This window comes from Phalangium opilio, unplaced genomic scaffold (genome assembly GCF_054372755.1).
Source record: "Phalangium opilio isolate 3A_F unplaced genomic scaffold, DU_Popi_V2 ptg000063l_1, whole genome shotgun sequence".
Lineage (NCBI taxonomy): Eukaryota > Metazoa > Arthropoda > Arachnida > Opiliones > Phalangiidae > Phalangium > Phalangium opilio.
The window spans coordinates 5,256,011-5,269,410 of record NW_028324180.1 but is presented as its reverse complement, the minus strand read 5'-3'; the positions used below and the strand labels follow the sequence as shown (position 1 = coordinate 5,269,410).

Here is a 13,400-nt window from a genome sequence, read left to right as displayed (position 1 = left end):
ACGAATATTACAATATGTTTTCACCTATTTTATGGTGACTGACTGACACTAATAAATATACAGAAAAAACGCTATCGTTGGAGCGTTAAGGCTGCAAATTTCTTCGATTTAAATCATAAATGTCCAACCTCTCTTTTTTGCAGTATAAGATCTCTTTATTGTAAAGATACCAGACCCAGTTTTTACTCAAATAGTGGAAATTTTGTAAGGGCGTGGTCTTAAAAGCACCTGTGGAGTGTGGACTATAGGGAAGCGGCAGCTCCCTGCCTTTGGCTTTATTAGCGACTATGGGAAGATAACATGGAGTGCCAACTCTCTATAGGGGTTACGAAAAAACTCTTTTTGTTCTCGGAAGCGCCTAGGACTCTAGGAATAGGGTAAAGGGCATTTTCGGTGATAGATTGCTCGGAGCGGTACAGTCGTCCGCGCGGTGTCCAAGGCCATTATTTCAGTATTTTTTATTAGGCTTAGTCTCTTAGAAGATTTGAGGAAGCACAGCCGTGGAACTCAAGCATTTCCGTTCTGGATATGTGAGATTAATAATTATAAGGTGATAAAGTTCTAACTATTTGGTATTTAATTAGTTATAATTGTATAACGACGGCGATTGTTAAGATAGTGTGATAAAAGACTTTCTCCGTGTTGGAGTAAGCCTCGTCCGCTGCCCAGTATCTCAGTATTTTTTGATTATACTTAGAAGATTTCATCTTCGTCCTTAATTGTTAATAAAAACGTTTTGTGGAAACACAGCCGTGCAACTCGAATATTTCATTTCGGGGTAAGTAATTCATTTATTAAATAAAAACCAACCACGTGTGGCACGCCGCCATTCTCCTTATGCCAAGAGCCACCGCTAGAGGCAGTGCGTATTGACTGGCCTCCCGCGTGTTGTGAATTCTAGTTCCGCATGGCGTTTGCTTTTTGGCCCAAGGGGTTGTTACCGTGAATGACGGCTTGCTCCATGCGGTTGGATTTGAATTCGTGTATTGTTAATAATAAGGTGATAAAGTTCTAAATATTTGTTATTTAGTTATGATTGTAACGACGGCATACATACCTTAAACAATAAATTTTAAGAGCAATGCCGCGTCTATAAGTTATGGTGTAATGAATAAAAATTAATTAATTAGCCTAGTTATTTTTTGAAGGCCAATAGTTTTGTAGTGGCGTTAAAAATGCCTAGAAATCGTGACAAATTTGCTTGCCAAATGTGTAGTTTCAGAACGGTTAGTGTAGCAAATTTAAATCAACATACAATTAAGCAACATAAGAATGAAAGCATGTTTAGTATTTCCTGTAGAGTTTGTCCTTATAAAACAAACAGTTATGGAGCTTTTAAGGTGCATTGCCGTCGTTATCACCGAAATATTTTGGATATTAATCAAGTGGACGAAGCTGTGCCTGAAATGGCAGCTGAGGATGAAATGGAACTTGATGATGGTAATTACTCTGACCATTCAAATGAGAGTCCACCTAATAGTCCTAATCCTAACCCAATAATTGACGAGGATTTAAATCCAGGCTCTAAGTTCAAATCCATACAAGCGTCATTTGCTTATTTTTTCTTGAGATTAGAAGGCAAACACGGGCTTAGCAAAAATGTTATTAACAGCATAGCTCAAGAAATTCTACAATTATTTAATGACATTTCAGAAAATTTAAGAGATGAGATTTCTCGAGTTATGGAAAGCGTAGATAACAAAGATATTAAGGATTGCAAATTTGATGCATTATTTGACTTTTCAAGCACATTAAACAGAATGTTATATGATGCTGGTAGACAAAAATATTTTAGGGAAAATTTCCATTTAGGAGATGTGATGCCTTTGTATCTTGGCACGAGAAGGACTAAGGTTAAAGGGAGATTTGTACCTAAGAATGTTTATGCGTACTGCGTTCCTTTCTTGAATAGTATCCAAGCTTTACTAAGAACTCCTGATGTTAAATTTTGGGTTGAAAATTCTCACGACAGTGATTCAACCGTTATGAAAGATTGGTGCGATGGTTTATATTACAAAGAGAACGCTATTTCAAGGTCCAATTGCCTTCAAACTGTACTTCATGTCGACGATATTGAAACAGTTAACCCCATAGGTGTTCATAGGAAAACTCATAAGTTGACAATTTTTTCTTACGAGCTTGCGAATATACCTCCCCAGTTCAGGTCTAAATTGCATACTAAGCAACTCTTAGCTATTGTAAAGTCTGCGGATGCCAAGGAATTTGGTCTGAAACTAGTGCTTTCCGATTTTATTGAAAGCATGAACAATTTAGCCACTGGTATTGATTTGCTTGAAGATGGAAACGTTTTTACTGGAATGATTGTTGGTACTCCTGCAGACACTCCAGCATCAAACCAATTATGGGGTTTCAAAGAGGGAGTTGCTTTTGCTCAGAAATGCTGTCGAACTTGTCTAGGCGAGAGACCTGATATTTTTGAAAATTTCCGAGAGAATAATTTTCAGCGGCGGGAAACTGCTGATCACCTAGAAATGTGCGAAATTCTTTCTGAGTGTGAAACTGAAGTTGCTAGAAAGCACTGGAGTAAAGAATATGGGATCAATAGTCTCTCCCCCCTATTTTCAATTAAAAATGTGTCATTAGAGCTAGCCGTCCACGATCCAATGCATGTGCTTTTAGAAGGAATAGTGTTAGTCACATTGAAAGTTATGCTTGCTAATTTCGTTAATGAGGAGAGTTTTTTTGATATAGCTTGGTTGAACGCCCAAATTGAGAGATATGATTACTCCTATCTAGAGAAAAAGAATAAACCAACCAGAATAGAATCTTCAAACTTGTCGCATGAAGGGCACATATCGCTCTCGGCATCTGCAGTTTTAACTATTCTAGAAGTACTTCCGTTTATTTTAGCATCTAAAGTAGCACCTGACAACCCGAAATTAAAAAATTTTGTGTTATTGGCGAAAATAACTTTTTTGAGTACATCCCCTTATTGTTTAGAGGAGAGTGCCGAACAATTAGAAAATGCCATTCAGCTGTATAATGAGACATTTTTGATCGAATATCCTAATGTTAATCTAAAACCAAAGTTTCACTATCTTGTGCATTTTCCTAAACAAATGAGGCTTTTCGGTCCATTAAGACACCAGTGGTGTATGAGATTCGAAGCGCATTTTAACGTTTTTAAAGGTCGAAAGTGGGGTTCTTTTAAAAACATTGCTCTTAGCATGAGTCGCTTTCATCTCTTGCGAAACTGTTTCTTTCAAAACAGTGTAAGTGGGGCTCCAAATAAAAATTTTTTGTACGGCTCTGATGAGGTAAACATAGATAGTGTAATTCTGCTCGGTGATCTCAGTGATGAAATTAGACATCTGATAACTCCTTTCTTGGATGTTGATGATTTACAAATTTATGTTATAAAAGAATTTGGGGTTCATGGTCATGTTTATAAACCAGGAACAGCACTGTCCTTGTCCTCTCTAACTAGCGAGATAAGGGAATTTGCAGTAATTCATGGTATAGTTGCAACGAAAAGAAAACAATTATTCATTGGCAAATCAACACAAGTCATTGGTTATCAGTCTCATTTACATGCTTATGAAGTAAGAGTAAATGATGATGAAATTGTTATACAAAGAGATCAATTAGAAAATCCATGGCCACTAACCCTTAGAGTACTAAATTTTAAGCATTTTATAGTAGATAAATATTCATGTTTAATTGAATAAATCTATCAACATTTAAGCGGCAATCAAAAGTAAAATTAAAGGGATAATGAAATAGAAAAACAAATTTTTAATTTATTTAGGGTGTTAAAATACGCTTAAAAACATCAATGTAATTTATCAAAACTTTCTCTTTAAATCGTAATAAATTTTGAAAGTTGTGATTTCAGCTCACTAAGCCTATTTTAATTTGGTACAAATTCTTAAGGTGTAAATTTCTTAAAAAAAGGAATGTACTTAAGTCAATGACCTGAACTCACTCTTTTCTCCGGTCAAAGCCCGCTTCAACGAGCGTTGAAGCTGGCTAAACCTTGACCGGGGAAAAGAGTGAGTTCAAGTCATTTTTGTCACCCCCCCCCTGATTGGCCACAGCAAATTCCTTTTTTTTTATGCAAAACATTTTGTATCAAAATGGAGTTTGGCTAAGTGAGCTAAAATCACAACTTGAAAAATTTATTATAAATTAACGAGAGTTTTGATAAGTTATATTGATGATTTTATGCATAATTTAACACCCTTAATAAAAAAAATAAATTGTTTTTCTATTCCATTATCCCTTTAAAGACTACATTATTACCTTGGCAATTTAGCTCTATTTGCTAGTACCCTGCACCATACCTGGAAATGTTAGATAGCCGAGGCTGTAACCGTGGCGCTTGTAAAGAATGCGTTGGAGAATGCCTTGAGTATGAAAAACCAAGCACGACTGAAAATAATGCGTGTTTGTATTGTGCCTGCCCCCCAACCAAGCATGAGAATGGTAATTTTTATTAATTTGATTCTGGATTATCATTTTTATTTAATTAATCTTCAAAATATTTTACAGCTTCACTGAAAATTGCTACACGTGAAACTGAAAATGTCAATATGGAAGAAGTCAACGTTACAAAAGATCTATCTATGGAAAATGACCCTTTAAAAACAGCAAATAAGCAATATAATGATGGAAAACACTCATTTAAGGAAAGTGACGAAGAAACGTCACAAAACACGGAAAAAAGTGTTGAAAATAATCGTCATGATGATCAAACAGAAATTTCAGCTAAAAATAGTCCGGATAAAGGTGAAATTGTTCAACCAAATGAACCAAGTTTTTCCAATGAGGACAAAAATCCGAAAAAACGTAATATTGACGATGCAAATCACCAGAATGAAGCAGTTTCTGGAGACAGTATTGTTCAAGTGTCTGGGAAATCCGCTACCAGATATTCGGTAAATAAAAATTTCATATAAAATTCATGGAAAGGATTGTGTTAACATTTTAGATTATAATATTTATTGTTTTTTTAACCAAAGGAATTGGATTTCCCGAAATTTTCGCCTTTGATTTTAAGTGCTTTGGAAACAGGCGTTCTCAACATAAATCATGACTATTGGAGTGCTTTTATCCAAGAATGCAGTGCTCACTATGTACGTGAACCAAATGTGTCGAATCAAATTGTTTACGCCAAAATTGGGATGCAAATGACAGCGCAATATCCGTGTATAAAAGCTCCAGGAACAAAAGCTTGGGTAAACCAAATTATATTGAAAATATCAAGAAAAAATAGAAGCGACACGTGGAATATTTAGACTGCGGGAGAGAAACAAAACTGAATCGCTTCTATTTTTTCCTCTTTATATCAGTCGTATGAGATTTTAAGTACAAAATTAGTTCTCTTGCGGTTCGTATAATCGTTGGAAAAATACCGAAATAGGCTCAGATGTTTAAAATTTCAATCTAAATAATTTCAGAGTACTTTTACTTCCGCTTTAAGTTTGAGAATGAGAAAAGAAAGATGCAAACTAAAAGTTAATAGTAGAGCAGCTAAAGACCCCAAGGGTTTTCTTAAAATAGCAAATGTTGAAGTAAATGGGGATTTATTATCAAGACCAACTGAACATGCTTGTAAAAAGAGAACCATAAGTCACAGGTATGAAAGAGTCGTTTTTTAACTGACATTTCAGTTACGCTGGTTGTGCAATAATTTTTTTAATCCTAGTTATACAAGAGATAACTTCAAAGGGGTCATTCTATCAGGAGAAAAATATGATGAAGCTATAAGTAACATGAAAAAGGAGTATCAAAAGCCAAAAGTTGATTGGGGTTCAATGAGGGCATTGTTGCGTCAAACATTTGCAAATCGGTCTGGATACTTAAAAAGCATGAAAAACCTTGATATGAAGGAATTATTAAGACAGTATCCATGCTTCGAAAATTCTAAAACAGTAAGAGTTAAATATAAATCTATGCTTCCAAATATTTGCTTCATTTCTTTGAATTTTTTTTTTAATTTCTATCATCTCTAGCTTTTGATTGAACTTCGTTTAACATTAGGAACAGCATTATATGAAAAATGCTTCAAAAACCTGGATGTGTTTGTGAAAGTTTTGCTTGAAATCACCAAGTCGGATCTCAGCTCAAAGGTGCGTCTATTGAAAAATCCCATAATTTTGTCTATAGCATATGTCGACTGAATTATTTCTCACCTCTATTCGTCTTTAGTTGGACCGTAAGCCATTTGAAGCCTGGCAAATGTTTGAAAATAAGGTTGCGGTGACAAATACTAAAGGACCGAAATCAATCCCAATTATCAAAGAAGTCTCGGTAAGAATAGCTTAATTTTCTGAACCATCATTTAATGTGATAATGGGCAGAAAAGTATAGCTTCAGGAACTCTTTATCTTCAATTCAAGAGAAAATTTCCTCAAGCTCTAAGTAACACAAATATAAAGATCATGTATATTACAGCCAGAAAAGTTTGAAGAAGAAGCATCTGATAAGAGCCATGGGCAAGTAATGGCTCTTGTCAGTTTTGAAGGAAATATTCCGAAGCAAGGTGCTATTGTGGGACTAGGAAACATCGTCCAAATTACGGAAAAATATGTTGAACTGAGAAACATTCTACACTTAATAATTGCATACCATTATGCTTTCGAAATTGACTACCCAAAGCAGTTTGTACAGGCAATGAGCCTAATGGGAAAATTTGTCTTGTCTCATAATTTTTATAAGCTTGGTACCAAAGCCATTAAGTTGGAATTAGAAATTTCTAAAATTTGGAAAAATATTGATAAATAAATGGTGTTTAAAATTGAGTCATTTTAAATATTTTAGTCCCATGACCCAAATAATTTTTAAAGTGTAACAGAAGCGTTCTTATGTGTGTGAGTGATCTAAAATTAAGACAAATGCGATCTTTGCGGTCACTTGCAGCACACTGTCACATCGCTCTCAGTTGATCACTTAGTAACGTAAAAAGTACACTCTTTTACGCTTCCAGATTGCTAATGATGCACTGTCACATCGCTCTCAGTTGATCACTTAGTAACGTAAAAAGAACACTTTCACGCTTCCGGATTGCTATTGATACACATATTATAAGTGATCCCAACACGATCTAGTGATCTCAAATTGAGACAGAATTGACTAATCCGATAGTGATCCTTTTGCGATCTCTTAGTGAAAATTTATTTTGCAGTGTACCCGAATTGGATGGAAATCTTCTTTCCGTAGGGCGTATTGAAGAAATGGGCTATTCGATACTTTTTAAAGATGGAATAGCGGAAATAAAACAACAAGATGGACAAGTCATCTTAACAGCTACACGTGAGGGCAGGCTATATAAAGTCAAAGAAGAAGAAGTTCTCAGACAAACAGCTCAATTTACAAAAGAAGTTAATGCTGAACTTTTGCACAGAAGAATGGGTCATGCAAACGCTGAAGCGCTACATCATTTATTCAAAGAAGATTACCCTCGAGATAAGTCTAAAGATAAATCATGCGAGATTTGTATTTTGGGAAAATTGAGAAGAAAGCCATTCCCGACTAACGAAGCAACTAGAGCTACAAGACCATTAGAGCTTGTACACTCAGACGTCATGGGTAAAATAGAACCAACGTCTGAAGGCGGATCAAAATACATCATTACATTTGTGGACGATTTTTCACGACGCATCTCTGCGTATTTCATGAAAAACAAGAGCGAAGCCCTTGACAAATTTAAGCAGTTTAAGGAAAGCGCGGAAACGCAGCTCGGACTCAAAATAAGCACCCTGAGATCGGACAACGGGGGAGAATACTGCAGTAAACAATTTGACGACTATTTGAAGAATAACGGTATAAAGCATCAATTGACCATACCAGCAACACCACAGCAGAACGGAGTCGCGGAGAGAACAAATCAGACTCTGATGGATATGACAAGATGTCTATTACTGGAATCAGAAATACCGCGAAGCTTTTGGGCCGATGCATTGAATACAGCAGTTTATTTAAGAAACCGATGTCCATCGAAGGCTATCAAAAACGAAATACCTGAAGAACGTTGGACCGGGAAACCTATCAACTTGGATAACTTAAGAGTTTTTGGATGCCGTGTTTGGTCAGTGAAGAGCAAATTAGAGAAACGCACGAAGTTGGATCCAAAAGCAGTAGAAACAGTTCTCATCGGTTATCCTGAAGGGGTTAAAGGTTACAAATTATGGGATTTCAAAACTAACAAAATCTTCGTTAGTCGCGATGTTATTTTTGAAGAACATCACTACCCTTTGAAGAAGAAAGACGAAATCCCAAATGAAAACGAACAACCCGAAGAAGTAGTTTTCGTTGATAATGACTGGAAGATTAACTCGGACGACTCAGATGAAGATGGTGAAGACGAAAACGAAATTGAGATGAACAATACAATTGAAGAACTCGGTACATTGCAGGGGAAGACATCAACACCAATAACTGATGTACAAATTCATACAAAATTGCCAAGATCAAAGGTCAAAGATAAGACAGACGTAGGACAACAACCACTTAGAAGATCAGAAAGAAGAGCAAAGAGAAAAGAAAACTGCAAAATCGCATGCAGTGACCCAGACCCAAGCACCGTTGAAGAAGCAATATCCGGAGATGACGCCAAGACATGGAAAGAGGCAATGGCCGAAGAAATGTCATCACTGAACAATAATAAAACATGGACATTAGTACCACGACCTAACGGGAGGACTATTATTGGATCAAAATGGATATTCAGGAAGAAGTTTCATCAAGACGGAACGCTTGAAAGATACAAAGAAAGACTTGTGGCGAAGGGATTTTCACAAGTTAGTGGTACAGACTACACCGACACAAATTCACCAGTAATGAAAATGAAAAGTCTCAGAATCCTAATAGCTCTCGCTGTTAAATGGAACTGGATGATTCGACACATAGACGTTTCAGGTGCATACCTCAATGGCACATTGCATGAAGATATATATATGCAACAACCAGAACTATTTCAAGAAGAAGGAAAAGAGGACTGGGTATGTCACTTACACAAGAGTTTGTACAAACAATCTGGGCGTGAATGGAACAAACACTTTGACGCATTCCTAAAAACAAGTAACTTGGCAAGATCGAAGACAGATCCATGCATTTACTACAACCTAGAAGATGGCATTATAGTAGGGCTTTACGTGGATGACACTCTCATTATTGCCAAAGATGAAAACACCGCCGACCGCTTTGTGAAGAAATTAGAAGATACATTTGAAATCCACGACCTTGGTTTAGCGGCAAATGTATTATCAATTTGCATTGAAAGAAATGAAGACGAGTCCATATCATTAAATCAAAAAGCATATGCCGAGTCAATTCTGAAGACATTTGCCATGAGCAATTGCAAAGGACTTAAAACACCCCTTGACCCAGGTGTTAAATTAGACAAACTATCCGATGAAGAATGGAAAAATGAAGAGGCGAAAAACAAAAGTATTCCTTACAGACAAGCCATAGGAAGTATACTATACCTGGCTGGTACAACCAGACCTGACTTATCGTTTGCCGCAACGTATCTCAGTCAGTTCAATAAAGGATATACTGAAGAGCATTGGAATAGCGTGAAGCACGTTTTACGCTACATCCAGAATACGAAAGACTACAAATTGACATTTAAGAACAAATCGGAAGGCCTTGTCGCGTTCTGTGATGCTGATTGGGCTAGAGACAAAACCGACCGGAAGTCTTACAGCGGTTACATTTTCACAATAGGAGGAACTGCCGTTTCTTGGTGCAGCAGAAAACAAAAGGCAACCGCACTATCAACCGTGGAAGCAGAGTACTTAGCAATGTGTGAAGCTACCAAAGAATTACTCTGGTTAAAAAGCATTTTGGCTGAATTGGGTGTAAAATCCATATTTGAAGAACCACCCAATATCTATGTTGATAATCAAGGAGCAATGTGTTTGGCCAAGAACCAAATCTGCTCAGACAGAAGCAAGCACATCGACTTAAAATATTTCTTCCTTAGAGAGATGGTGGAAGAAAATAAAGTTGTTTTTAATTACGTCTCAACGGAAAACAACCTAGCCGATATGTTCACAAAACCTCTTGGTGCAGCGCACGTGAAACATCATTGTGAACGTTTCGGATTAAGCGTGGATGAAAACAACATCGCCAAGGGGAAGTGTTAAATGTGGACAGACGAACGGGCTTACCCTATTAGCTATCCAGTATGATATGTCGAAGTTGTTTCCCCGCGGCGATGAACTTTATAACTCTCTTTTTGTTTTTATTACTCTTTCTAAGGCGAGCCGTCAGTCGCTCTGTAACCGTTTTACTATAAACACATGTAAACCTTTAGCTTATTAAATTCGTTTCTATTAGATGTAAAATCTCGTTACTTTCGTTGATTAATTTAATTAGGATAAGCTTAGCGCTCTGCACACTACTATTAACAATTTCATCAATAATTAACAGTTTTAAATTTCCCAAAGTTTCTTTCATAATGCTCATATTGTCAGAACTCAGTGAATGGTATTCGGCGATACGCCCATGATCTACCGGCAACATTAGAAATCTGTGTAATGTAACGCCATTAACATTCAACGCTGCCAAACCCGTTGGCGCGGCAATTGCCACGCTAGCAGGATTTTGAAAACGTCGCCTTACGGCGTTGGCGAGAGTGTCGATAAGAAACGATTTGCGAGTGCCACCAGGTCCCGACACAAAAAGGCACTTGTTTCCAGATTTTTCTCCCTCTTGGGAGAAGTGATCCATGATGTGATCATAAATTCGCCTTTGATCCGAGTTTAGTAAAGCCACATTGTCAACAACAGTCTCGAAAATCATTTCCATGGCAGCTTCCACATCAGCCATGGCATTCTCAATTTCAATAACAATTTCTTTCCCTTTCAGCGCATTTTCATCGTCGTCACTTTCAATCTCAGAGACTATGGTTTCTGGCTCTTGCGCCTTTTTAGAAGCCTTCCGTTTCTTTTCAACTTCTTTGGAAACGGAGAGTTTCTCGTGATATTCTCTCATGCCTTTCAACACTGAAAGCGAGTTTTCGAAAGCATCCGCGTAGGTTTCAAACTCGCCCAATAGCTCATTTTCGTCGCGCCACGGTTTGAAGTGGATCAGTAGAGCGTGACAATACTTTTCTTTCTCCTCTATCGGGTCGTGAATGTAGTGCTCTACTATGTAGGGTTTAATTCTCTTTCTCATGAAACCCAGGTTGTTTTTCAACACGATTACACTCGCATTTTTCTCGACACCTTCAGAGTGCTTCGCATAATCGTAAAACTGACCAAATTCCCGCAAACTAAGATTTTCCAAGCTGTCGGGACGATTCGGATACTTGTCGTCGACGAACCCTTTTTGACAAGTGTCCTTGCTTTCGGGGTCAGTTTCCCTCAAACGAGCGAGTTCCTTGTAACCTTTCAAAATTCTCGATCGGTTTTCAAGTTAGTGTTTATAAGTTTAGTGCTGTCGGACTTGTTGTAAAGATCTTGGCCCAGCATCATATCAAGAGCTTCTTAAATTCCTATTTGCTTGCACGTCAAAGATTTCAATCTATAGGCAAATAATTTTTTGGACAAATTTTCATTCCCTAACTCGGCAAAATTTTGGTCCATGTCAGCCCGATCTCCCTTTGTCACGTACGCCGTGACATAGTTTGTCACTATTTCCGATTTGTCAGCGACAAATTGCAAATCCATGTTGGCTTTGGAAGCCAAAAGTAGCGCAGGATTATAATCATTGATTAAAACTTCGTGCTGTTTTTTCGGCAAGTCGTACAGTCGTTTCTGCACCTTTTTACCTCTCCGAGTGACGTATGTCACGTGAGAGGTATTACACCGGCCGTGTCTGTCTGTGTGTGTGTCTGTGTGTCTGTCTGTCAGACCCCACGTGACCGCGTTCGCAGTTTGCGTATCGGAGCAAACGTGTTCCCAATTTCCGGACTGCATTGACAGTTCACGGAAATTTGGGTTTGTCTCCTCTGGCTATTCTACTTGAGTTCCAACACCACCAGCTTTGGTTTTCGTCCACTCCACATGGACACTAGTCTGTACGTGCTTGCTTCCAAGCACCACCAACTTCTGTTCTTCGTCAATTTTACCTTGACTCCAGCTTCTATGCACCATCATCTTCTGTTCTTCGTCAATTCCACATTGACACCAGCTTCTATGCACTACCATCTTCTGTTCTTCGTCAATTTCACATTGACACCAGCTTCTATGCACCACTATCTTCTGTTCTTCGTCAATTCCACATTGACACCAGCTTCTATGCACCACCATCTTCAGGTCTTTGACCATTCCACATGGACGCTAGTCAGTCCATTCTGGCTTCTCTTCCTTCGTCATCGTTTGGTTTCAAGATATACGCGGCGAGCGGCTAGGGTTACGAGAAACGTCTAGCCTCCCAATGGCAGGGCTTCCACCATCGGTTCACGCGAATGCGTTTTTATCTATTATTATAATGGTAACGGATCGTATATATACCCCAAAATTTGAAGAAAGCGGACAAGAAGGGTACCCTTCACTTTAAACGTCAATATTAGCAAAGTTTCGAAAGATATTATGAACAACTTTATTTTAAACGATTTAACTATTTTTAAAGTTATTTACTGGCGATTAAAATAATTAAAAATAATTATATTTATTTAAATATTAAAGATAAACCCAAGTACCGACGTCGTTAAATCATTGCCTCCTATATCTATCAAGGCCCGTGCATTGCGTTATATTTCGTACATTGTCTCTTATATCTTTTTAGGCCCGTGCATTGCGTTATATTTCCTACATTGCCTCCTGTATCTATCTAGGCCCGTGCATTGCGATATATTTTTGAGAACAACAACCAAAATGGGAAGCTCCTCTCAGAACCATAATAATTTGTTTTCTCTGTTATATGAAATGAAAATATGGATAATATTTTCGGCAATTCGATTTGAATGGCTCTTTCTGATGTATCATTCTCTCAGCACTGTTCATAATGGACAGGAACGTAGAGATTCGAGATTTTAATACATTTTAAATATTTTTTTACATTTTAAATTTTTTTATTTTATTACATTTTGAATATTTTTGTTTATTTCATTACATTTTTAAATATTGCTTATTTTAATACATTTTTAATTGTTTTTGTCTATTTTAATACATTTTAAATATTTTTTTACATTTTAAATTTTTTTATTTTATTACATTTTAAATATTATTTATTTTATATTTTATTACATTTTTAAATATTGCTTATTTTATTACATTTTTAATATATTTTTAGTTAAGTTTTTTTTTTCACTGGAATAAAATATTTTAAAAGTTTTTTTTTTAAATTTAACATTTTTAGACACTTGTCTCCCCTTCATTGTCCATCTCCATCTCTTCTACCACCTTGTTCACCAATGTGTTTTTATTTGTGGCCACCTCTTTTTCGGTCGCAGCCGCTTCTATATCGGCAGGAGCCGCTACTTTTCC

General features: G+C 37.0%; 1 protein-coding gene across 1 annotated transcript; it reads left to right on the top strand.

Moving 5' to 3' along the window:
• The first annotated feature begins 1,820 nt into the window (after positions 1-1,820).
• On the top strand, positions 1,821-3,994 carry LOC149662804 (uncharacterized). Its single transcript, XM_089842324.1, has 2 exons — positions 1,821-3,563; positions 3,965-3,994. Exons 1-2 carry the CDS (start codon positions 1,821-1,823, stop codon positions 3,992-3,994), a joined length of 1,773 nt encoding a protein of 590 aa, XP_089698450.1.
• The last annotated feature ends 9,406 nt before the right edge of the window (positions 3,995-13,400 follow it).